We start from the raw sequence: 22877 nt of genomic DNA on the forward strand, positions 1-22877 counted from the left end.
ATTTCATGCTTGTTACATGTATGTATTCCTGTTTGCCATTCCATCGTTAACCTGGCCCCTCTCTCCCCTCCCCAGTAGGTCCAGATGACTTGTTCATTGTAGAACCTCTAAGGTTTTCTCCAGAGAAAAAGGTACAGTGTCTGCCGGCCGTGACGGCCGCCTTACTTAAGTGCTGTGTGTTCTCTAGTGTCAGTCGGTGTGTACAGTGGGTGTTTTGCGTAAAGCAGGGAATCACTTCCTGGTCAGATCTCTAATGTCCCTGGAGTTGCCAAGTTGAGGGATACGGTGATGTCTTGAGTTTCAGTCCATAAACACCTCCTCCTGTACTGACGCTGTTATTGCCACTTCACATCTTAATCATCTCACACATTTCTGGAGGCAGAGATTTAACAGTACAGCACAAGCATTTTTTATTAACATTACCTCTTTCCAGATCACATTCTCCCTTTATTCCCTAATAAACGTTCCCCTCATGCTCTGACCAGTTTGTGTGCCATCAGTGTCTAGCTCTAAAAACTTTAATGTGGTCATGTATTATTATTATTGTTATTACAGGTGCATCTCAGTAATTTAGAGCAATATTGAAATATTACTGTGTTTCAGTAATTCAGTTCTGAAAGTGAGATCCATATTGTATAGATCTATGATATACAGAGTGAGATATTTCAAGCTTTTGTTTCTGCTCATTGCTTTATTGACCAAGTTTGTTGGATCAAACAAGCAGCGTGTTGCTTGATGAGCCTTTAGCTCATCCGCATGGTTGGCTCTGGTGTGAGTAATCGTTTTCTTAACAATTCTCCATAGATTCTTTGTTGGGTTCAAGTTGGGGCAGTTTGCTAGTCAGTCTAGCACATGGATACCATGGTCAACAGACCAGATATTGTTTCTTTGGGCAGTGTGGACAGCTAGGAAGTCTTGCTGGAAAATTGAATCAGTCTCCATAAAATTTATCAACAGAGGGAAACATGTTGTACTCTTAAAATCTCCTGATATTTGTCTACTTTGAGAAAACACAGATGACATGGCAAACCATTGCTGACTGGAAACTTCACTCTGAACCTCAAATAACTTTGTCCTTCCAGTCTCTGGGACCTTAGTTATCGAATGGTTCAGGAGTGACTTAACACAAGGAATGTGATAGTTTGCGTCTCTGGTTACTATTGAAGACTCCAGCTGCAGTCCCCACCTTGTGAATCTCCCCCAAAATGTTGATCAGGCTTTGTTTCATAATCCTCCAAAAGTTGAATGTTGATTTTCAGGAGCTATAAGCCATAATCATCAAAATTGAGAGAAATGAACTCTTGAAATATATCACTTAGTGCATAATCTGAGTTGGAATTGAATGACTGAAATTAGATCAGCTTTTGATTAATACGTTAACTTGTTGAAATGCACCTGTAAATGTATCTTTTCTTCCTCTGAATTTTAGAGTAAAGTTCTCCTCCTCTGTTGTTTTCATCCTGCAGAAAAAACGTGGCAAAACAAAATCTCTGGACAAAGTTGAGACACTGAAGCCGTTTGATCCCTTGCTGCCCCTCACAAGCAGCGATCCGAAATGCAACGGCTTCCATTCGAGCCTCCCTGCTTCGCTTCCCGCGCCTGCTCCTCCTCCACCGCCTCCCCCTCCCCCTCCTGCTCCTGCTCCTCCTCCTCCCCCAGCGTTGCATCCTCTTCCATCCGCAGACCAGGTGTCGTCTTTGCCCGCCGTGACGTCTAAGGAGGTCCCCTCTGAAACCAGCAGCTGCAGCTCCTCCACTCACTCCGAGGAGTCGTTCACTAGCCGCCTCCCGCCGCCTCCTCCCATCTGCCCCTCCGCCGGCATGTGCAACGGCCATGGCCTTTCTTTCCCCCTCACCCAGCCTCCCGCCAAATCCCGTCAGGAAAAGCGCTCCCTGAAGCGGCGGAAGTCTCGTCAGACGGAGCTGCAGTTCCCCCCCGTGCCAGGGGGAAGCGTCGACTCTCTGCCCAGCCTGCAGCAGCTCATGAAGGGAAACAAAGAGATGAGCGTTGGGACCATCAGGGTGACCGCCGTCACCGGACATGTCTGAAACGCCACACTTCGCAATTACTCAGCACCCTGCTCACAAAAAGAATGACTTTATCCCAAAGAACCACAATTCCCATGAGCGCGCACCAGACGCACAGGTGAAGTTAAAATGAATTTAGCAGCATTAGCTCATCCAGACCGTATCCACTCTTGTCAAAGACCCGTTTACGGTTACGTGCCTTTATGTGTGTTGGAAACCTTTTAATCGTTTAAAACTTTAATGCTTAGAGAGCTGCTGATATGCAAGGAGAGAAACATTGTGGGGGGGGGAGAGAGAGCGACACGTCAGCACACATTTGGTACAAGAAGACTTTGTTTTTCTGAAAAGAAAAAAAAAAAAAAAGCACATTGTTCCCAGACAGCGGAGCGTCAGTAAATGTTTTCCACCTTCTCTGAGCACAGCGAGACAGGCGCCAACCTCGACTCTACGCTCCTTCAACAAGTATTAGGCTGCTGGTGTTGGATAAAAAGTGTCATTATAGAAGAAATGTGGAGCACACAACTTTGTCTCATCATTTTTTCCTTGTGTTATCTTTTGTTTCTTTTTTCTCGTCTATCCTTATTTGACTGAAGGTGTTTGAATGGGACCAGTGTTTAAAATCTTACTGTGAACCTGTCTGATGCTCTGGCTGCATCTACATTACTGTTTGAAACCAACCACAGGAGCCGAGTGAAGAAAATAACCTACATTTCTTTATCCTTTTCATCTTCGTTTAATCTCAGATTACAGTTACAGAAGCAGCAGTCTGCACATCCTACAAGCTCATAATGAATCATTCCCCCACTTTAGATAGTTGGGCTGGGCCCATAATAATCATGCACACATGTAGAAAGTTAATAATTGACTCTATTTATATGCATGTGAACAAGCTAGACACACTCTGGGTTTTGTTTTAAATGTGTGTTTGTTTGTTTTTTTTAGCCAGTCTGAGCCATGATTGTTTCATATCCCTTGTATGTTTTTTTTTTCCCAACTTCCTCGCGTCTGTTTTGAGCCTAGTGAAGTGTAATAACACACTGGGGAAGCAGAGTTGATTGTTTACGCTCGTTTTACTCGCACAGCCACCGGGACCCTGCAGGTTTTATTTATCTATTTATTTATTTAAAAGTCTGTAGATTTTTCTTATTGAGGCACTGGTTTGCCAGCTTCCCAGTTCTGTGGGGTCACTGTGGTCAATGCAAGTTTGTTACATGGAGAAATTAGTAGTTTGGACAGTCGTAATGGGTGGCTAAGGTCCTTAGTTATACTACGTGCTACATTTTCAGTTTGTAAAACAGCTTTTGTGTTTGTCTCTCAACTATCATTTCACATCCTACTGATTTGGTTTCAGACTGTGGGTTTATTTGGATCGAACGACTGCTGCTTCTGCTTTCGGAGCTGCTGTTTAGTTAAAAGTAGGTGAAAGTGCTCAACTAAGTTTGACTCCGTCTGTTTTTTTTTTTTAATTTTTTTATTTGCCCTGTTTATTACAATAAATACAGTTCTCTTTAAATTCTGCAAAAAAAGCTGCATGCAGGATAACAAAACGCCCTGCAGAGTTTGGGGGAAATTTGTTTTTACAGGTGAAATGTTTCTTCGTGTGCATAGGGTTTCTGATTGGCTCCATGTGGTTGGTGTCGTCATTGCCACTTCCTCACTGCATGATTCCGTCAGTCATGGTGGAGAAAACCTGCCTGCTCGCATTCATGTTTTAGTTCTGCGTATGCTGTGTCACTAAGATGTTTCAGCGTTCTTGCCCTCTCGTTACACTCTATTTATCTTCTGTTTACTCGTCGTGTGCCCCACCTTGAGTGACCCCTGTGTTTAGTAAGGAGGAAATGAACTGTTATTGAATTAAAGGGAACGTGAGAAAGATTAATCCGATTTACAACACTATTGATGTGATTACAAAGGTTCCACGAGCTGAGCAAATCTTTTTTTTTTTTTTTTTTTCTTCCCCCATCCTTTTTTAAAAATCTTTATGATGTATGTTTACCTGTATGCATGGGAGATTATGGTAACTTCAAGGGTGTGTGTTTGTATTATGAAAAAGACTACTTAGAACCTGCTTCAATCCATAACACAGAAGAGGAGGAAGCACTTGCAGAGAGTTTCTAGAGACGCACGTGCACTTTGTATGACTCCTCATGCCTTTTATTGTTTTTCTACTTTAAATGTCAAATGCTTTTTTCTTTTTTTTTCCTTCCCAGTTTCTCCCACCCCCTCTTTCCCTCTGATCACTCCAAAAAGCTGCACAGTATTTTTGAGCAGGAGTGAGTTACTACAATAAACTGTAGTGCCATTAGAAACTGTGAATTCTTTCTAAATAAAACTTTTTTTGTTGTCTTTCATCTGGTGTTTGGATTTTATTGACTTGCCTCCTCCATGTTCTATTGAGTGGGTGAACAGTTTTAGGGGAAAGTGTCTCTGAATTTATGGTTTAAAAAAGGCTTCTTTTTTTTGTCAGTTTGTCTTAAAATGTGTGTGAAGTAATATAGTTGAGCAATTCAACATTCAGAGAAAGCAACATGTTTGCAGATATGGAAAAAAATAAAATTTCTAAATGCATTGATTTATTAGTTTGTTCTAGATGACTACACTTCCTGTAGTTTCTATTAAACTTATTCTGACATAGTGCTTATTGATACTTTGCTATGAAATATTGAACGTGGTGGCATATTAAAAACTAGACACGATCATTTTGACAGGTCTGAGATGACAAAAGTTCTCACATTGCTGTTTTATAAATTTAACTGAAAAAAGTGAATTTTACAAATTTCACTATCGGTCATGGTTATCAATATTAATCAACTTGAACAACTATTTCACTTGTATTTCAAAAATAACTTTTGATATTCTATTTACCTTTGCGTTCAATGTGAAGAAAAACGCCAGTGTCGCTCTTCCAGCCACCAGGCGGCGCTGTAGGTGAAACTAAACTACCCTTCAGAGCGGGACTGCTTCTCTGTTTACGTTTGTCCTGAAACATGGAGGACGAAGTGGATGTTGACATCGAGGGAGACGATTTTGATAGCAATGTTGGGTAAGAAGTGTCTCTGTTTCCTGCTGTGTGCATTCTGGGGGAGCTATGTGTTGCTAAACGCTAGCTAAAAGGATTATTTTCAGTGTTTCGGTGTCTGTTAGCAACCTGTTTCCTTCTTGCTGCAGAGAGATGGACGCTGCAGGATTAGTCCAGGAGCAGTTCATCCAGCCTGCGGACAGAACCAGCACCTGGATCCTGGTAGGACCTCGAGAAATCCCACCGTTTGTACATCAGGCGTGACTGTGGGGGTTTGTGATGAGTGTTGTGTGTTGTCTGCAGCCCTGGGAGCTGGACAGCTCCATCAGCCCGGAGAACAGAGAGGCGATAGAGAGGATGCTGCTGGAGGAACAGTATCCTTTAACCACAGCTGACAGGCTGCAGAGGGTGCAGCAGTCCTTACAGCGTCTTGTAAACTTTTTCAGTTTTGTAACTCCACAACTTCAAACGATAATGAGTTTCTTGGGATTTAATGTAATAGACCAACTAAAAAAAAAGCACAGAATAGTGAGGTGAAAGGAAAACCATACATTTTGGAGTATGTCTCGGCTTATCACATTGAGAGAAGTACATTTAGCAAAGTAACTCAAGCTTAATCAGATTATTCAGAAAGGGATGCATACCATTTGTGAATAATGTCTGGTTCTGGGCTTGGACTTGGACCATTCTGTCACACATTTGCTGTGTTCCTTCACAAATTCTTCACAAACAAGCTGCTCTTATGACTTTCCGCTCTCCTATAAAGGATAGATTTGTTAAGTTTACGCCTCCTTCTGAGTTACCATGTGGACGTCTTGGCTGACTTTCTCTTTGTTGCTTATCAGTTTTGATATACTGACATGTCTTGGTTGGTTTGGAACTGTGCTTTGCTCTTTTGACTTACTTATAATTTACTGGACATGTTCCTTTACAAATATGTGCTTATAGATTAAAGCAAGAAATAGTTTTGAAATCTTGCAGGCTGTTATTCAATTCACTCCCGACCCCACTGAGGGACAAGGGTGTAAGAAAATGGATGGATGGATGTTATTCAATTCAAATAAATCTGTGAAACGTGGACCTGGAGGGAAAAATCAAACTTAGTCGTAACTAATTTATTAAGTTAGCTTTTAGTGCGCCGGTAGGAAAATTGATCCAAAACGGCTGCGAAGCAACTGTACTTAACTCTACTTGAAGATATTATTTGACAGGAGACAGGATTCCTGACATTTTGCCCAGTGATCCCAACAAGAAGCCCAAAGTAAAGAAGTAAGTACCTTTTTGTTTTAGAGTTCTCCCCCACCTGTTGTCGTTTATGTTGAAAATCACTACTGACGTGTTTCTCTTGTGAACGCTCAGATCTCCAACCAAAAGCTCAACCTCGGCCTCTGCTTCGTCTCGCTGGTCCAAACAGGAAAAAGAGCTGTTTGAGGAGGGACTGGTGAGCGCCTTAGTTTTAATAGTATCTGTAGGCCTGAGGTGAATTTATGAGTAGTATGACTTATTATTACTTACATCCTGTCATTAAAAAAGTTTATTCTTTCATAAAAAACACATGTATTTCAGTATTATAAGCCTTTTTGGAACTAAGTTATTCTTCTTTCTACTTTTTAAGGCTCAATATGGTCGAAGGTGGACAAAAATTGCCAAGCTCGTGGACACCCGAAGTGTCCTTCAGGTCAAGAGTTATGCCAGGCAGTACTTCAAACACAAGGTGAGACTGCCCGACTGTTTTCACACTGACATGAAGCATGTACAAGCACATTCCTAATCTTATCGTCTCTTCTGTTTATTCCAACTAAAGGGTAAATCAGAACCTGGAGCCGCAGCTCCCTCTAGAGGTCCAGAGCCGCAGCTGCGGCCTCCTCGACCCACTATGACCAATGCCGTCCGCATAGAGAGGCTTTCCGACGACGAGGACGTAGACATCACCGATGACCTGAGCGAGGGTGAAGGGGAGGACATCAAAACTGAACCGAGTGGACCAGCAGGGCAACCACAGACTGACGCTGCAGCAGAAGAGCAAAAAGAGCTGACCGTGTCAGAGGGCATCCATGAGACGAAGCACCGACCCTGCCCGAGCTCTCCTTCCGAGCAAAGTCCTCCGTCCTCTTTTAACTTGTTTTGCGCTGAGGAAGACAGAAAAACTACATCGAATGAGAACCTTGTAAAGACGGAACCTCCTGAGGCAGAAGCAGAGACGGAGTCAAAACTGATGACTAATCCTAGTGATGAGCAGAGCTGCCAGAGTCTCAGCTTGGCACATGACGGTCAGCTCACTGAAGAAGGCCATGACGCCACAGGTAATGCTCAACAGGGGTTTGTTTGTGTCTTACAGGGCTTTTGTGTTGAAAAATGTGAAGTTACAAAAATTCTGAGGTGCACAAGGAGTTCAATGCTTGAAATATAGACCTAGCTTAATCCATCTTTACTGTTACTAGTGTATATTAAAAAAAAACCTTTTTAAAATAAACAAACAATGCTTAGGCTGGTGGCAGGGGAAGTAAAGTCTGGTGGCCCGCCAGGCTTATAATCCACTGAACTCAGCCTCGCACACCTGTCAGTAAGAGTGATCCTGTTTTGTTGGTAGATTCTGTTGAAAACCCGAACATCCATGGACCAGACGGAGATCCAGAGGAGCAGGAGGAGGAGGAGGAAGACGAGGAGGTGGAAGAGCTCAAGGTCCCCGAGCAGGAAGTCGAGATGGACACAGAGATGATCACGGAGGACGAGAAACAAGCCATCCCCGAGTTCTTCGAGGGTCGACCATCGAAGACGCCCGAGAGATATCTGAAGATCAGGAACTACATCCTGGATCAATGGTGGCGCCAAACCGTTCTCAAGCCGACTTCTCTGCAGTTCTTCTCATCCGTAGAGAAGAACTGAACGCTTGTGTGTTTATCGTTAAGGCTGAAGAGCAAGCCCCGGTACCTGAACAAGACGTCGGTCCGTCCCGGCCTGAAGAACTGTGGAGACGTGAACTGCATCGGGAGGATACACACCTACCTGGAGCTCATCGGAGCCATCAATTTCAATTGTGGTAAACCTGCAATCTTTGACCTACAGTTACTCCTGCTTTTATCTGTCTTCCAGCTCAGTGTGCGGGCTCTTGTTTTCTTCTTGTAGAGCAAGCGGTGTATAATCGACCAAAGGTGGTGGACCGGACCAAGCCGAAGGAGGGCAAGGATGTGCTTGAGGCTTACCAGCTAGCTCAGAGACTGCAGAGCATGGTAGGTTCCTGAAAACCGTGATCAGCTGCAAAACCTGAGCTTTTCAGAGCCGAGCTAACCTCTGATCGGTTGCAGCGGACCAGGAAGAGGCGTGTGCGAGACATATGGGGGAACTGGTGTGACGCTAGAGATTTGGAAGGACAGACTTACGAGGTGTGGACGCTGTCTTAACATGCACTTCAGCCGCTTTGAATCTGTATCTTCATTTCTGCCAAATCCTGTGTGTTTTCCAGCATCTGAGCGCTGAAGAGCTGGCTCAGCGGAGAGAGGAGATGAAGAAGCAGCCTAAACCCGGCAAGACATCCAGATACAGAGGGTGAGCACAAAGGATTCATGTATCAAGTAAACAAATAATACGCTGGAGAAGATTAATCACATAATCAATGTCTGTACAACAGATCCTTTGATCCATTCCAGCTGATTCCTTGCAGATCTTTTGAGAGAGACGTTCAGGTCAGAGACCATTTGCCTCATTATTTAATCATACTGCCGCATATTTATCTTGTATTAGGAAGATACTCTGCTTTAAGTAAATAACATTCCAACATTTATTGTGTAGCATTTTTTATGCATACTTTCCAGATAAGCTGTGTCAAGTCAAGTTTATTTGAAGAGCACATTTCAGCAAGTTCAAAGTGCTTCACACCATAAGAACCGTCATGCAGTAACTTATAAACCAAGCATACAAATGTTGCTCAAATGTTTTGTCAAACCATCCTAATAACAACGCTACTTAACGTCATATTATGATACGCAGACTCTTTGTCTGCACTAATGAAAATTCCCTTACCTCAGCATGGCGAATGCTTGAAGTGGCATCAACAGCAGGACAGTCTGACCTACTTATTCTATATTTAATGTAATTTCTGCTGTTAGATTAAGATTATTGATGTGCAAAAAAGACTTTTTCAAAACCTGAACTGTACTCCTTATAATCTCTCATCAGACAATCAGTTTAGAGCATCAAATTAGAGCCACCCGTCCAGCTGAGTATTGTGCCGGACAGTGTCATACACTTACTTAACTTGGACGTGTACAGCAAAGTTTCTCCAGCTGAGCTGAGGCAGTGGCGTTTCTCCCTCTGTTCTCCCGTAGAACCGCCTCACTGTGACCTGCTTTCAACGTCCACACCCCCTTAGAAACCATATATTGTACTAATATTTGTCTCACCTTAGCCTCCAATATAGGTAGAGGTTTTCTTCTAAATTATTTTTTATGAAAGTGCTTGTGAAGAAAGTTGTATTTTACTTTGTTTTATTGTAATATTTCATGAGTCTTACTAAACTTTTCAAAATGTTACTTGCGGTTTCCTCCAGGAGCCGTTCCAGGTCATCGTGTGTGCCGAGACGCTTCTCATCATGGACATGGTACACTATAAACATGACCTCGTAGAAAATAGCTCCTTATTTTGTTTTGCATTGCATCATTCAGGAGCACATCTTACTTTCTAATGCATTATAAGTGCCTACATGTTTCGTCATCTCGTGTTCAGCACGCCCACGTTTCAAGAGGGGAAGTCATTGGTCTTCTGGGTGGAACGTTCAACCAGGAAAAGAAAGTTCTCAAGGTAGGAAGTGGTCCAAGTTCATCTTTATTCTAATTATTCCAAAGGCTGACAAACAGTTCTATGTGCAGATCCGTGCAGCTGAACCGTGTAACAGCGTGAGCACGGGCCTGCAGTGTGAGATGGACCCAGTGTCACAGACTCAGGCCTGTGACGTGCTCTCGTCTCTGGGCTTCAGCGTCGTGGGCTGGTACCACTCACACCCCTCCTTTCACCCAAACCCGTCGGTGCGGGACATCAACACGCAGGACCAGTTCCAGGTAGAACAGAACCGATAAAAGAACCTGTACAAGCATCTCTTCAGCTTACGGCACTTGGACCTTTCCAAATGCTGTTACGTTATAACCTCAAAACCTTTATTAAGTTGTGGAATTGGCCAACACAAACTACTTTTTAACAAATTAAAATCTGCAAAACGTGACGTTTATTTGTATTCACTCTCCCTAAGTCGAAATTGTGATTGGTACTGCAAATGTGTTGATGTGCGTCCGCCAGCTTTGTGTTTTGTCTGTTTTTATTAGCAAAATGGCTGAAGTTGAGTTCATTTGGATGGAAGCAGTATGTCAGGAGCAAAGTTTTCAGGCTTTTATTTGTGATCGTTTTGAAAGTTATTTGCACTTCCCATTTGTGTAATAGTTTGTTCTAAAGCAGGAAATGCCAATAAAATGCTTCTGTTACATAATAAAGGTTGAAGGGGTGTGAATACTTTTGCATGTGGACATGCAGTCTCATTTATTTTTTGTCCTCTGATTCACCCAGAGTTATTTCTCCCGCGGCGGAGCCCCCTTCATCGGGATGATAGTGAGCCCGTATGACCCCGCTAACCCCTCAACTCACTCCCAGATCACCTGCTTGTTGGTGAAAGAAAGCCAAGAGCCCTCGAGCCAAAACAGTATGTGAAACACACACACTCACACACAGCAAGACATGACTCAAAAACTTCAAAACAGTCCGGATCAAGAGGCCTAGAAATCAAGCTGACAATGTAGGTCAGTGATACGATTTCTATCCTCCAGCTGAGTTTTTCCTCTCTCTGTCTCTCTCTCTCTGTGTTTCTCCACAGAGCTGCCTTACAGATTCAACTTTCTGTCTTCACAAGATTCTCCTGACTGGGAGCAGACCATGAGGAGGGCTCAGTGGATCGTCCAGAAGTACGCTCAAGCACACGGGTCAGTGGCAATCAGGACTGTAATTCCCAGCAGCCAGGTGGTGGTTTGATTGTAGATTACGCTGTAGTTTTTCTCTAAAAAGTTTGTTCTGGTTGTGCAGGAGCGTCCAGATGGACAGATTGTTTCGCAGAGACTCCAGTCTTACCTGTTTGGAAAAGGTAAATTTGACCCTTTGCTTGTTTCAGCTGGACACTCTCAGTAGCTCACGGTTGTAACTTTCCAGATGATGGCGTCTTTGGCAAGACACTTGGAAGCCCTCCCGGATGGCGAAGGAGACCAGTTCCTCTCTGAGATCCAGTCCCTGTTCCTGTCAGACTTTGTCTCCAAGCAGAAATCCTCATGTAAGGAAGAAGAAGAACATTTAAACATCTCAAGCTCTGTGCAATCGGACGACGACGCTTTTGATCAGCTGATCGGTCGGGAGGAGTTCCCCAAGGGAGGAGAGAGTGCTGAAACAAACAGCAGCTCAGTTTTGCATTTAGGATCAGTGTTGTCAACTGAGCATGACTATTTACTGTGAAAAAACAAGTTTTTTATTGCAGAATTAAGCAAGGTGTAAGATTTGAAGTACATGCGTTGAAGTTTACGTATAACTTTATACAAAATCTGATTTTGTTGAATCGTTTGACTAAAAGAGATCTCTTGTAGAAAATCATTTACGTTCAAGTTGTCTTGGTTTACTGTGGTGAAGGAACTGGAGATGGGGTCCAAAAAAGTTCAATACGATTGTTAGGGGTCGACTCTGATATAAACTAGTTACAAGTATCGATACTGTTCTTTGATATCAACAGAGTCCTCACAGCAACTGTAAAACAAGTTCATGTTTGAGAGTGTGTTTGTAAAAGAGAGAGAGCATCTGATCAGTTCCTGTGTTACCAAATAAAACTATTTTTATATTTGCTGATTTACTGCATTTATGTATTTACTTATTTGAATCAGAACCATCTGGTTTTTCTTCTCTTTTGGAGAAAAACACAGAGTTGAGCTACAGCCAAGGCAAACTTTTCAACTGCTTTGGCTCCCATGTCAACAGATGTTACCAGAGTCGTAATTTAATCCTAGTTTTGTCATTTTTGTGCCTGTTCCGGGATCATATTTGTTTCTGCACAATGTGATGTTTTAAAGTACTTGAATAAGTGGCATTTATATTTTTTGCAGCGGTTTATGAGTGCAACATTTGATCTATGTACTCTAAATAGTTTGTGTGCTATCTGAAAGTATTAATGTTTACCTTCATGCTCTTTACATGGTCATGAATGCAACAAGAGATTTTAGTGATACTGTGATGATGATGTGATTTACCCCACATAACATTGAGCCGGCCCTGCAAAGAGGGATAATAAAGCCAAACTACTTTCCCCCATGGAAGTTAACCACAGGGAACCTAAAGCCATACTCCTAATTTGTAGCGGATTTGGTCCATAGTGTGACTGACATGTGAAGCGGAACCTTCATTGCGAAAGTGTTTCTATGGGGAATCATTTGAGAAGCAGGAACGGCAATAGTTCCTTTATTTTCCTAACACCCAATGTTACGTAACGTCCTGTCATATGGAGCAGGTGAGGGAAGTCGTTACAGATTAAGATGTTTTAACTCTGTGCCTGGCTGTTATTGCAAGGTTTGGACCTTCGTGAACACCAGAAAGGCACCGCCGCCATCGCTGGAAAGTAGTTTCCAAGGTTACACGCTGTCAACCGACCGGTGGGAATGACTTTGAAGGTTGAAACCGGAAGAAAAGCCCAACATGGCACCAATAAACTTGGAACACTTTAAGGTCACTGCGTCATCCTACGTTATAGTTATCGGTGTTGCACGAATATTTGATCACGCCTGCCTTATAAAGTAGCGCTTGTTAAATTTTTGACATCAATGGCTTTTCTATGTAGTAACTTTTTAAGAAACACGTGCAGTTTTTACTTTCACGTGAATTTGACTCGACATTTCCAGCTCTGTAAACGAGCTGATTTTCCTCTGCAGAAGAAGACCCCATTCTCAGTATGTTCTCCAAAAATCTCGTCTAATTTGAGAGTCTGTGCAACTAGACAGTCTTTTTCAATATGTGGCAACGTACGGGCGGTGTGTTCCCGGATAGGTTCCGTCCAGACCCAGTGGGGCCACCACTTCCACACCTCCACCCCCAGAAGAGCCCTTCCTGCTCCCCTCCTATGGATGGTCCTCAAACCTCTGCAGAAGCTTCTGGCTATACTACTGGGCAGGTAGGGAACGGATACCCGGATGTATTATTGTTCCTGACTTCAGTTATGTTTTACAAACAAAGTTTTTCTAACATAGGTACATCTATATTTAATGTAATGTTATCAATACTGAACAATACAAATAATGGAAATAATTAAACAATAGAAACTGAATAAATTTCCACTTGAAATGACTAAAATCACACAGAAATATCACGTGAGAACATAATTTCTCTGCATTTTAAGGAAGGGTTATCTTTTTTTTTTTTTAAACTGAAGACAATTAGTTTACAGTGCTTTGGGTTGTTTAAGCTGGAGTGAACACAGTGGTACGATATAAAGAGCTTTCAGAGACTTTCTAAAATAAGATTGTTGCAGGAATTTTACCGTGTTAAATAGATTTAAATATGTTAAAAGAAGTTACCAAAAACCCCTAACATGCCCTAAAGTATATTAAGTAAGTTCATAAAAAATTAGCAATTTGAAAGAGACTGTTTAAATTTCATAAAAAATATGAAAGAAGAGATCTCTATGCTTTAAGCAAAACGCAAAGCTAAATGCATTTTTGTTGAAATATACAGGTTACTAAGCAAAACTGGGTTCATTCATGCTGTTTAAGTTTATTTAAATGACTTTATTTTCCAGACTTAAACTTTAGATTAGATATTTTCTAATAAACAACAAAGTATCCTTCATTTACTTTACTCTAAAACATCAGTCACCAATATCTATTTAATGACATTTGTATTATGAAGTAAGACAAATAATACAAACATATTGCTTTACATGCAACAGATTCCCTTATTTGTTGATTAAGACAATAAACAATTATCTTAGATAGAAAAAAACCCCAATGTCGTTTGAGTTCAGTAAAATAAAATCCAAACTCAGCTGTTTTCAGGCCTTTAGGGAAGTGATTCCAGGCACCTGTACCATATGTTTTGGTTCTCACTCTGGGATAATTAAAAACCTGCCACATAGCGGCTTCGTCAGACCCTCAGGCCTTCCGTCGCCTCTTTGAAGATTAAAGGATTAATCTCAGTCTGTATTTCCACAATTCTGTTTTATACTCTCCTTGTTTTTCATTCTCTGCCATAAGAGATGACAGTTTTCCCAACATGAAGTAAGCTTTAAACGATTACAGTCTTTGTACTATTGAGCACCTCTGGCCCACGTGTGATTTTTTAATTTTTTATTTTTTTTACTTATTTACCCAACTAGTTTCTCCTCCCTTTTCTGGACAGGAGTCTAAGGAAATGGTGGGGGTCTCTGCCAGACAATCGGCGACAGCTCGTGCGCGAATGGCTCCGGAGGCGCCGCTGGCATCTGGCGACGGGAGCGGGAGTTGCTTTGGTGATCGTGGCCCTTCTGCTCCTAACACACCTGGATGAGTCCCCGGTGACTGGGAGGATCCGCCTCCTGGTGTTCAGCAGGGAGAAGTACATGGAGCTGGCTGCTCTGACTTCAGAGGCGGTGAGAAACGAGGGCAGATGCTAATCACTGCACTGTTTCTTGAACATTCAGTGCTGCTGAAATGTGATTCTCGGTAGCGGTTTCACCCTGATCCTCATGATCTGCAATGAAAACAGGGAAAATGATGTCTGGAGGGAAATAAAAACGGGACTGTGTGTTTCAGCACCTGAAGGAGTTTGCGGAGCTGCTTCTTCCTGCCACTGACCCTCTTCACCAGATGGTTGAGCAGGCGGTGCAGCTTCTAGCACAAAGGAACAAGGACATCCCAGAAGTATCTGAAGTCCCCTGGAGTGTTCATGTGGTGGAAAGTCCCCAAATCAATGCCTTTGTCCTTCCAGTAAGTAAAAAAAAAAGAGACACAGACCCAAAACTTTTTTTACTTGTTCATGCCCCTTGTTACTTCAGTACAACATGTGGCTCAGGCATGCATTATGATTAAGCTTGTTCTGTTTTTTTTTTTTTGCAGAATGGGAAAGTGTTTGTGTTCACTGGGATGTTGGGAGCCGTGGCAGATCTAGACCAGCTCATGATTGTTCTTGGACATGAAATGGCTCATGCTATCCTGGACCATTCGGTAAGCTCACGACCTTATGCAATTGCTGTTGCTTAATGCCAATTACCTTTATTAAAGCAACTTGTCGTATTTTTAATGATTTGGAATCTGTTTTAATTAAGCATATTAGATACTGATCTTTGCAAAAGTCTAAAACGCCTCAAACATCTTCACATTTTGTCACATTAAATCTACGTAGATCAACGTTGGAGGTTTTTCTTTCAATAGGCCGACATATAAATGTGAATCGGGGAAAAGAAATACAGCCAAAGCTGTTCAGAAAGATGTACAGATTTAAAATGACATAAAAATGTTTCCAGAAACCAATATGGACTAGATGAAAGTTCTTGACTTCCCAAGTGTTGCTGCCCCTTTCTCCTGCTGCTACAATGTCCAGGTTCTGGAATATGATGAAATCAGTCTCTTTATGTCTACAATGTCTTACTAAAGTATTTATGTTCCCCTTGTATCTTTTCCACATGTCGTCATGCCTTGTAGAAAATGACAATATTTATATACCTTTCTTACATATCATTCTAATTTTGTTGCCATTTTCACACATGCAAGATTAGCGAAGTGTGTGACTAACAATAGTTGTCGTGCCGAAAGATTCTCCGACCTGAGCTGGCCTCACATGTGAGGAAAAGTTAAGAGCACTGCAAATTCAAATGTCTAAGAGCAAACTTGCCATTAAAATGGCCTTCGTTCATGAATAGGAAGTTGCTTCTTGAAAATTTTGTTTTATTGTCTTCTTTGAGTTCTATGACTTTGTCACTTTGTGATGCGTCAATTAATACCACCATGTCTAGATATCACCCTTTGCTCCATCCATGAGTCGGTTTACTTCAACTGTGGCACCACTTTCGGATTTCTTGCGTCAGACTTTGCTGCGGCTCCGTGACAGTCCCCTCCAAACAGCCGCTAGTACTGATATATCAGTGCTCATTTCTTTTTCAGAAACACTTTTCCCTGCAGTTCCATAATCCCCGTTCGCTCTGTTCTAAAAGCGCCCAATAACGTTTTGGGCATTTCAAGTCTGTAGGCGTCCTGGGAGGAGATTTTAATTAGCTGAAGGGGAACGAGCTTCGATGACCTCGAAGTTACAAAGTTAGCGCGTCATAATGGATAGACTCTTAAAACCTCTAAATCTGTTGCAGCGCAAAGTGTTTCAGCAGAATAGGTGAGAACAATCAATATGTTGCAGCTGAACCGTTCCCCTCTCCTCCCCCCTCTCAGAAAGTTTTCAGCTCTGGTTTTCTCTCTTTAACCTTATTCCTGCTGTTGATATGCTGTTGCTCACATCCTCGTTTCATCTTCTGCCCTGCTCCCTCCAGGCAGAACAGGCCAGCCTGTCTCATGTTGTGGACCTCCTGTCTCTTATTGTGGTGACAGCCATCTGGGCGCTGTGTCCTGGGGACAGCTTGGCACTGGTGGGAGGGTGGGCAAAGGACAAGCTCACGGAGGTGAGGTATTACTATTCATGATTTGAGTCATTTGAATACTCGGAGCTGCAGGCAGGGCATTGAAGCTAAAGTGAGAATAGTAGGAAAAATTACAATGTTCAAAGAGTTACGTCAGTTTTAAACTGTAAAATGTGAAAGTTGTGTTTTTTTGGATTTTTGTATGTAAAAGTTCTCTTCTTTCACCTTTGCAGTTGATGTTCAACCATCCCTACAGTCGAAAACTGGAAGCTGAGGCAGATCAAGTTGGATTGCATTTAGCTGCTAAGGTACCACTGCTAAGTTTGTTTCACATTAGTCCTGAATCTATAGCTACGATATTGCTGCAAAGTCTAGATTCCAACCATTTACTATTGTTATTGCAAAGTACTGACTTGTGCTACACACATCTTCACTACAGGTGCCAATAATTTTGAAAGGTGCTCCATGAAGTTTAATGCACACTGTATAAAATTTAAGTAAAAAGTGGAATCATTTTCTATGTATGTTTTGCTGAAACACTTTGTAATCTGCCAACAAGGCACCAGGGGGCACTGTTGTTAAACTAAATTCAGCTCCTTTAGAAAGGCTTTTCATTTGTGTACTGCTGTGTTATGTGTGTATTTTTTGATTAAGAGTTGTATATGCGTGTGTGTGTGTGTGTGTACGTCTTTCCCAGGCCTGTGCAGATGTGCGAGCAGGTCCCGTGTTCTGGCAGCAGCTGGAAATTGTAGACAAGCTTACAGGGAATCCCACGTTACCCGAGTGGCTGTCGACCCACCCCTCACACAGGAACAGGTCCGGTCAGATGGACCGCCTCATCCCACAGGTAGAATAACACACAACAAGCGCCACATTCAGCTGTGTCTCCACCGCTTAACAAACAAAAGCCTTTCTTCACGGGATTGTCGCAAGCCGCCGACTGAAGCGGGAGCATTTTTTTTCTATCCTCGTCGGACGTTTGTTGTTTTGAACAAAATGCGTAGCTTTAGGTGCTGTTTGAAGATGTCTTAATAGAACTAATGAAGCATCTGGAGAGCTGTATGCCCACCTGCAGACACGGAGAGGGAGCCGCAGTGGAAGCAGAGACTCTGGGAAAGGGAGGAAAGGATGCAGGGCCTTAGGAAGACAGGAAAACCATTTTGTTGTGCCAGGCCCTGGATGCTTGGCACAGGCAAAATGTTGTGTAGGATTTGAATGTTTTGGATCTGGAAGAGAACGGCTCTTATCATTAGCCGCTCAGTCTCACAGGACGGGACACTCTGCTGGCGCAGTGGGAAGACAATCATTAGTATCTTAAGGCTAAAGAGAAATCAAGAGGCACTAAAAATGAAAAACAGCTTCGACAGTGGTTGTGCGCTTTATACCTGTGAGTATTTTAGGCAGCCATACGTGTTGCTGTAGTTGGAATATCGTTGCTCCATCAAATGCTCCAAGCGGTAACGTTGAACAGATGGGCAAAGCCTCTTAATTGTCCATCAGGTGGCAAAGTTGTGGAGTTTGTGCATCGCTTACTTCCCTGTGAGACAGGCTGACCTCTAGCAGCAGTTGTTGTCGAGGCCAGGATGTAGCTGCAGGCAGCGAAGTGATGAATGCTGCGGCACGGGTATTGTTTGTGTGCAGGAGCTGATAAAACTCTGCTTCTGGTGCGATAATATATAATACCCGGCTCACGCCAAGCAGTTTGATCCAGCGAAGCAGCACAGATGAACCGGCTAACAGCTGAGCTTCATCAGCTGAAAGTGATGCATAATATGATGTTTTTAACCTTGCGAAGGGGTGACAGCCTCAAGCTACTTAACCCGACTCTTCTGGGGGCACTCCTCCTCCTCCACAAGTGCACTCATCATCCTTAAGCAAAGCAAATTAAGTCCACAGGTAGCATGAGAAGGACAGGCTGTCGAGTGGAGAGCCGAGTGCATGTTTGTACACGGACACGCACACTTCCTTTGGAAAGTATTCACCCCCTTTTTGATTGTTTTTTGTTTTATGGGTTTTTTAAGTGATAGGTTGAAGCAAAAGTGGTGTGTAAAAAAAACAAAAATCACATTTGGAAATAGAGGTGGGCATTTATTGTATCGCTTTTCATTTATCGTGATAAATTTCTTGTCTCGGTAAGAATTTCGATTTGTTGTTGCCCATGATGAATTCCAATTAATGATGTTTAAAATGCCCCACAACTGTCTGCGTTGGCGGGATTGTTATTTTTTTAAATGATTTTTCTCCACTCTTTGTTCAATAAGATTATCAAGAAATATCTGTAAATCTGAAAATATGACTATATGCTGTGGGCATCGCAAAGGAGTGTGTTATTAATGGGAATGTTCTTCAAGAGCTGCATTTGTTTGTGTTTGTGGGGTTGTGATCACTGCGTCACGCCTTCACAGTCTGTTCAGTTACCTAAAAAACATCAGGACAAAATATTTGCAGTAAAACTTTTAGGTCTAGAGATCTAATACCCCAAGCTTTGGACGCCTAAAAAAGAAATGGGTTACAAAAAAAAAATTTCAGTATGGCACAGCTACAAACCTTGTTGTGGTTGAAAGAGGAGCATTAATCAGAGAAGTAGCAAGAGGCCCCATGGTAACTCTGGAGGGATCCAGAGCTCAGGTGGGACAATCTGTCAACATGACTACTGTTAGTCATACAATCCATACGTCTGGCCTTTATGGAAGAGTAGCAAAGAGAAAGCCATTGTTTAAAGGATGCTGTTAGAGGACCCATTTAAAGAGTCCCCACGAGAAATGTAGGGAACACGGCTAACATGTGAAAGAAGGCACTTTGGTCAGGTCAGACCAAAACTGACATTTCCGTCACACCTAACTCATCAAAATTTCCATTTCATCTCAAATCCTACAATGCAGAACACAGTTAACATAATCAGCTCCACAGTAAAACGTGGTGGTGGCAGTATTATGCTGATGGGAACATGGACACAGGTAGATATTTGGTCATCTCAAGGTTGCAAATGAATGTGGTTGAGGTTCTCCTTCCAGCAGAGCTTCATGTAAAATTTCGCTAAAATACGTTGAAGTTGAGGTCGGTAAGTTACAAGATATGAAAAAGTTGAAGGGATGTGAATATTTTCACATCATATATGAGATTCTAAGTATAGAAGAGGGAATAGATTTAACTACTACAAGTATATTTATTACAGAAATATGCTATTTGGGTAATTCACACAAACTAACATTTATTTTTCAAACTGATGTGATAATATTAACATATGAGTTGGGTGAGCTCTACATCTAGTTGACCAGGGTGTTTGCAGTGGCAGAGCAGATATGACCATTTGTTCATGAAGAAGGAAGAACATCTTGAATTAGCAGGATTTGTTTCAGACTAAATATTGATTGATCAAAGCTAAAAAAAAATCAATGATTTAGAGCTGTCATCGATTAAATCTATACCTGTTTCTGCTTTTTGTTCATCTGTGCAGGCTCTGGAGCTGAGGGAAACTTGTTCATGCCCCGCGCTCTCTCCTGTTGACCCTCGAGTTGTCTTCTCAAAGACCGTCAGCGAGTTGCTGGCCAAAGCTAAAGAGCAGGGGGGCGGAGGGCTAGAGGGGACGTGCGAGCCACAACCCGTCTCCACTTCTGTAGGACTGCCGGTTTCTCAAACGGCGTTCGCTTCTCCCTCACAAGTGGCTCGGTTTAACAAAGACAGGGTCCCTGCTGTCATGTCTCCTCTCCCCACCGCCACAGGGGAAGGATCCCAGCATGTGCTGCAGAACACCAACCAGCAGGGGAGTTAAAACCCAAACAAACCTTCAACAAACTTCACTCACTCTATTGACAAACTTGCTACAGTTTGAAGAAGCAGAATTATGTATTTTTCAGACAGTGTCAATTTACATCACAATCGAGTAACTATGTTAGCTTCAGTCGTTATGAAAACGCTGTATAAATCAAACGTTACTTGAAAGAAACTTGACTTTGCAATTTAACGCCTTGAAATTGGGCCTCTGTCTCTTTAAGAAGCTCCTGCTTTTTATCGAGACTCCGCCTTCAACATGTCATCCCAACAACGTTTCTCCTTTAAAAACGTTTTACCAGCTTTTCACTGAGAAGCACTTCATGTGCTGAGCTGAGCAGATGCAATGTTCCACCAGGTGTTTGCTAATTGCTGCTGCCGCTAGTCTGAAGGAGATAGCTAGCATTTTGAACCTCTGGCTGGTTGCCACAGGAGATTCAAGGATTTCTCAAACATGCATGAAAGAATCAAAGCAACACTCCTGGTGTGTCTTTGATGAAGGAAAAACATTATAAAACTGGAAAAAATTCTAATTTACATAATACTGCCCCTTTAAAGCTTTCTGTTTCTTTCCTACATCTATATGCAGCCACTTAAAGTGGTCCCTAAGTGCCCAACACATTAAGATCCCAACCATTACAGCGACGGCCACAGTGGAAGATGATGTTCGGGAAAGTTTTCCAAAAACAGATTGCTGAGAGTATAGTAAATAAAATAAAAATAAAAAATGGGGCAAAAAGTCAGCAAAGCCAAATTGAGAATGCTGTCCATGTCTAGTGTCCATAAAGATGCCACTTTAATTAGCTAACCTTGACCAGGGAAATGCTGCATTAATTAGCAAAGCTCCCATACTTTGTGAGATTAATATGTGCATTATTCATCGATGCACGGCAACAGCCGGGAAGAAGCACTTAGGTGTGCATGTTTGATGCTTCGTCCATAGCGAGGTGAGGCCATCTTACGATCCGGCTGCGACCGTCGCATTCTCATGCAGCACACACACCCTATGCACTTTATGCATTTTCTAGCCTGGGGGACCTAATCGGGCGAATTGATGCTGGCCTGTTTTAGGACGCAGCCCTCTGCACAGGAATACCAATGTCAAGGTGTCGAGCTTTTGAGGGTGAAAGGCAAAAAAACAAACAAAAAAAAAATGATGGGACTTTTTTGTTTTTAAAACTCTCATTTAATAAAGGCAAGCAGAGTGAGAAAACATTAATATTTACAGCAGCAGCCTTGGGGAGCAGTCACGCACCGAATAGGGGAGGGCAGTTATGGTTCAAAGCTAATGGTGTTCTTTTATGTGCGAGTGTGTGCTGAAATTAAATGGTACACTTGGATACACCATGAAATCAAATTCTACAACTGTGTTATCATTGCCGAAAATTGGTTTATTTTACGTTATGCTTTTTAGATTCAGATCCAGCCGCCAAAAAAGAGAGTTTTCTATGTAGCTGGCGACGGCGTCGACGGTAGGAGTTTGTGCTTCAACCGGTGGGTGTCCGGCTCAGTTGTTGGGTTTTTTGGGCAGGACACTTCACCTGCCTTGGTGCGTAGCTTCAACCACCGGGAAGCCATAGCTACAATCCTGTAGCTTACCACCATCAGCGTGTGAATGTGTGTGGGAATCACTGAACGTAATGTGAAATACTTTGTGGTCCTCTGGACGAGATAAAGCGCTATACCATTTGTTTAACTTTAGCAGGAAAAGTTTTGCATAGGTGTCTTAAGTCTGTTAGATTCAGGAAGTGCATTGAATTAAATGAAAAAGAAAAACTGTTTTCTTTCAGCAATTCAGGAGAAATGTGTCCTGTAAACACATTTATTACATTAAAATTATTAAATTAAAATTGTACTTGAAATCAAGTTTATCCTGTTTTTATTCTTCTGCCAGATCCATAGCCTGACATGGATTAAATTGCAGCAACAAATAATAATAAAAGGAATAAAATATATTTTTTCTGTGCCTATAGTCAATGGCCACCTACAAAGAGCAACACGGTTTTAAACAGCGTGAAACCTGGGGATCCTATTTAAAGAGTTGGCTCGAGGTCCTGTATGTCATCATTATTGACATGATGTCACGCTCTTGGATTCGTAGACTGCTTCCTTGCTGGCCCCTCACAGCTCTTAAGAAATATCTAAAGTTATAAAATCTCATAAAATATTACCACAAGCCAATCATAGCGTGATGAAAGCTGTCAAAACTCCCAAGAGTCATCCTCAGTACTGCTCCTTTGTAACATCTGCCAACTGTTACAAGCTCCATCTTCTTGAATACAAGACCAATTTTGTCATATTTACACTGCCTTGTATTCATACGTATTGGACTTTTCCCACATTTTATAAGCGCATCTTATTTTTATGAAAACGTAAAAGTATCTTATTTGGAGTTGATGTGATAAACTTGAAGCGGTATGTTCTTTTGGTAAAGAGTTTTTAGAAACAGAAACCT

The 22877-nt window shown here is 42.2% G+C and overlaps 3 protein-coding genes across 9 annotated transcripts in view; all 3 read left to right on the forward strand.

Annotated features, from left to right (window-relative positions):
- The window catches only part of suco (SUN domain containing ossification factor), a 42890-nt gene extending 38512 nt beyond the window's left edge, over positions 1-4378 (forward strand). For 4 of the 6 annotated variants that reach the window (XM_081606526.1, XM_081606528.1, XM_008407366.3 and 1 more), the window contains 2 exons: positions 76-131; positions 1467-4378. In XM_081606526.1, the coding sequence (XP_081462652.1) occupies positions 76-131; positions 1467-2048 (638 nt within the window). In that variant the 3' untranslated portion in view covers positions 2049-4378. The remainder of the gene's footprint in view (positions 1-75; positions 132-1466) is intronic. The other 2 variants (XM_081606527.1, XM_081606529.1) reach the window with 2 other exon arrangements.
- Positions 4379-4937: 559 nt separating this feature from the next.
- Positions 4938-11913, forward strand: mysm1 (Myb-like, SWIRM and MPN domains 1). Its single transcript, XM_008407371.3, has 20 exons — positions 4938-5070; positions 5196-5268; positions 5350-5420; positions 6244-6315; positions 6406-6487; positions 6662-6760; positions 6851-7349; positions 7637-7868; positions 7956-8086; positions 8173-8276; positions 8352-8429; positions 8510-8592; positions 8675-8729; positions 9593-9643; positions 9769-9843; positions 9912-10100; positions 10600-10732; positions 10904-11009; positions 11110-11167; positions 11233-11913. Exons 1-20 carry the CDS (start codon positions 5015-5017, stop codon positions 11527-11529), a joined length of 2544 nt encoding a protein of 847 aa, XP_008405593.2. The 5' UTR covers positions 4938-5014; the 3' UTR covers positions 11530-11913.
- Positions 11914-12486: 573 nt separating this feature from the next.
- oma1 (OMA1 zinc metallopeptidase) lies at positions 12487-22288 on the forward strand. 2 transcript variants are annotated; one of them, XM_081606530.1, is made up of 9 exons: positions 12866-13004; positions 13102-13225; positions 14449-14677; positions 14841-15014; positions 15144-15251; positions 16565-16693; positions 16885-16959; positions 17349-17498; positions 20109-22288. In XM_081606530.1, exons 2-9 carry the CDS (start codon positions 13179-13181, stop codon positions 20421-20423), a joined length of 1227 nt encoding a protein of 408 aa, XP_081462656.1. In that variant the 5' UTR covers positions 12866-13004; positions 13102-13178; the 3' UTR covers positions 20424-22288. The 2 variants fall into 2 exon arrangements, with proteins under 2 accessions (XP_008405595.2, XP_081462656.1); XM_008407373.3 differs by having other exon boundaries at positions 12487-13225.
- The last annotated feature ends 589 nt before the right edge of the window (positions 22289-22877 follow it).

Source organism: Poecilia reticulata, chromosome 4 (assembly GCF_904066995.2).
Source record: "Poecilia reticulata chromosome 4, P_reticulata-male-v2, whole genome shotgun sequence".
NCBI classification, from domain to species: Eukaryota; Metazoa; Chordata; class Actinopteri; order Cyprinodontiformes; family Poeciliidae; genus Poecilia; species Poecilia reticulata.